This window comes from Otolemur garnettii, unplaced genomic scaffold, assembly GCF_000181295.1.
Source record: "Otolemur garnettii isolate 467f Iridium unplaced genomic scaffold, OtoGar3 scaffold00020, whole genome shotgun sequence".
Classification (NCBI taxonomy): domain Eukaryota; kingdom Metazoa; phylum Chordata; class Mammalia; order Primates; family Galagidae; genus Otolemur; species Otolemur garnettii.
The window spans coordinates 1,098,086-1,099,625 of record NW_003852415.1 but is presented as its reverse complement, the minus strand read 5'-3'; the positions used below and the strand labels follow the sequence as shown (position 1 = coordinate 1,099,625).

The following is a 1,540-nucleotide window of genomic DNA, read 5'->3' as shown; positions in this document are numbered from 1 at the left end:
AAAAAAAAAAAAAAAAAAGGTTAATTATCCAGGTAGCTTTGATTCCCCTGAGAAATTATAAAGAGCAAGATGAAAAGTAAAGAAAACAACTCCCGATGATGCTTCTTTTTGCATGATTCAGTAATTTTTCAAGTTTGAAGTGAATATTTGCACTGTGCTAGGCTATGAGCACAGCTACAAAGATAAATAGACTCTAAAAATTAAGAAGTACAGGCATTATGATTTGCTATCATAGCAATGCTATTGCTTGAGATTATATCTGAAATTTTGATTTAGCGTTTGAAAATAGGCTGAGTTTTTTTACCATTTGATTCTGTTTTTCCTCCTAGATATTCCATCTAAAGGTAGCAAAGCCTTTGTACATGGCATCATAATGGGCGTCTCAGTTCCCTTTCCCATTCCTGAGCCTGATGGTTGTAAGAGTGGAATCACCTGCCCCATCCAAAAAGACAAGACCTATAGCTACCTGAATAAACTACCAGTGAAGAGTGAATACCCCTCTGTAAGTGACACTGTTGTTGAAGACACCAGAGACCTTGGAACTGGATTAGAAATCTGAGGGCAGCAGGAGATGGGGGATGGGGGTTGGCAATCAGGAATGCTGTCTCCATTCCCAAGGGAATGGAGCTATGTGTGAATGTTAGAGTTTTCATTGTGTCCCTCTGTTCTTTCACTATGACCTGATGGTTAGCCTGGGCCTAAAGATGCCATTTTTACATATAATATTTTGCTTGATTTTCATGGCCACCCTATGTAGATGTGATATTATCTCTGTTTAACAGGTAGAAAACTTTGAGACTCTGATGTTAAAATACAGACAAAGACCACTCCACTAAGAAATATTATAGCCTAAGTTTAGAATTCCAAAGGCTGTGCAAGGTGTGGTGGTTCACCCCTATAATCCTAGCACTCTGGGAGGCTGAGGCAGGTGGATTGCTTGAGCTCAGGAGTTGAGACTTGCCTGTCTCTACTGAAAATAGAAAAACTAGCTGGGCATTGTGGTGGACACCTGTAGTCCCAGCTACTCAGAGGCTGAGGTGAGAGAGTCACTTGAGCCCAGGAGTTTGAGGTTGCTGTGAGCTATGATCTCATTGGCATTCCACCCAAGGTGACAGAGACTCTATCCCCTCCCCCCAAAAATTGAGGGACCAAACACAAAATAGTTCAAGATCCAGGTGTTTTAGCATTGTTATCAGAAAATCCTGTTTTCTCCATTAATCAGCAAGAGAGCAGCAGTTTGTTGGTTTCATGGCAGAGAAGTAGTTCTTTGCACTCTCCTTTTTCTGATCACAGCCCCCAGCTTTACCTCCTTTTTTTTGGCCAAGCACTAATGAGGTAGATCCTGCTGAAATGGGCCTGCGTTAAAGATACGAATCTTGTTAAGAATAGAAGAAATGAATAGATTACTTTTTTCCATAAAGAAAAAAGACCTGTATTTCTTGAAAGGAAATCAAGTAGAACCCAGGAACAATCTGGCCGTTTATTTTTCTAGAAAAGACAAGTAATTACAGAACATTCTGTTTTAAAACACAAAAGTGCC

At 40.1% G+C, this 1,540-nt stretch overlaps 1 protein-coding gene across 2 annotated transcripts in view; it reads left to right on the top strand.

Annotated features, from left to right (window-relative positions):
- The window catches only part of NPC2 (NPC intracellular cholesterol transporter 2), a 16,493-nt gene that overhangs the window by 11,069 nt on the left and 3,884 nt on the right, over positions 1-1,540 (top strand). For both annotated transcript variants that reach the window (XM_023511553.1, XM_012803500.2), the window contains exon 3: positions 330-502. In XM_023511553.1, coding sequence (XP_023367321.1) covers positions 330-502 — 173 coding nt within the window. The remainder of the gene's footprint in view (positions 1-329; positions 503-1,540) is intronic.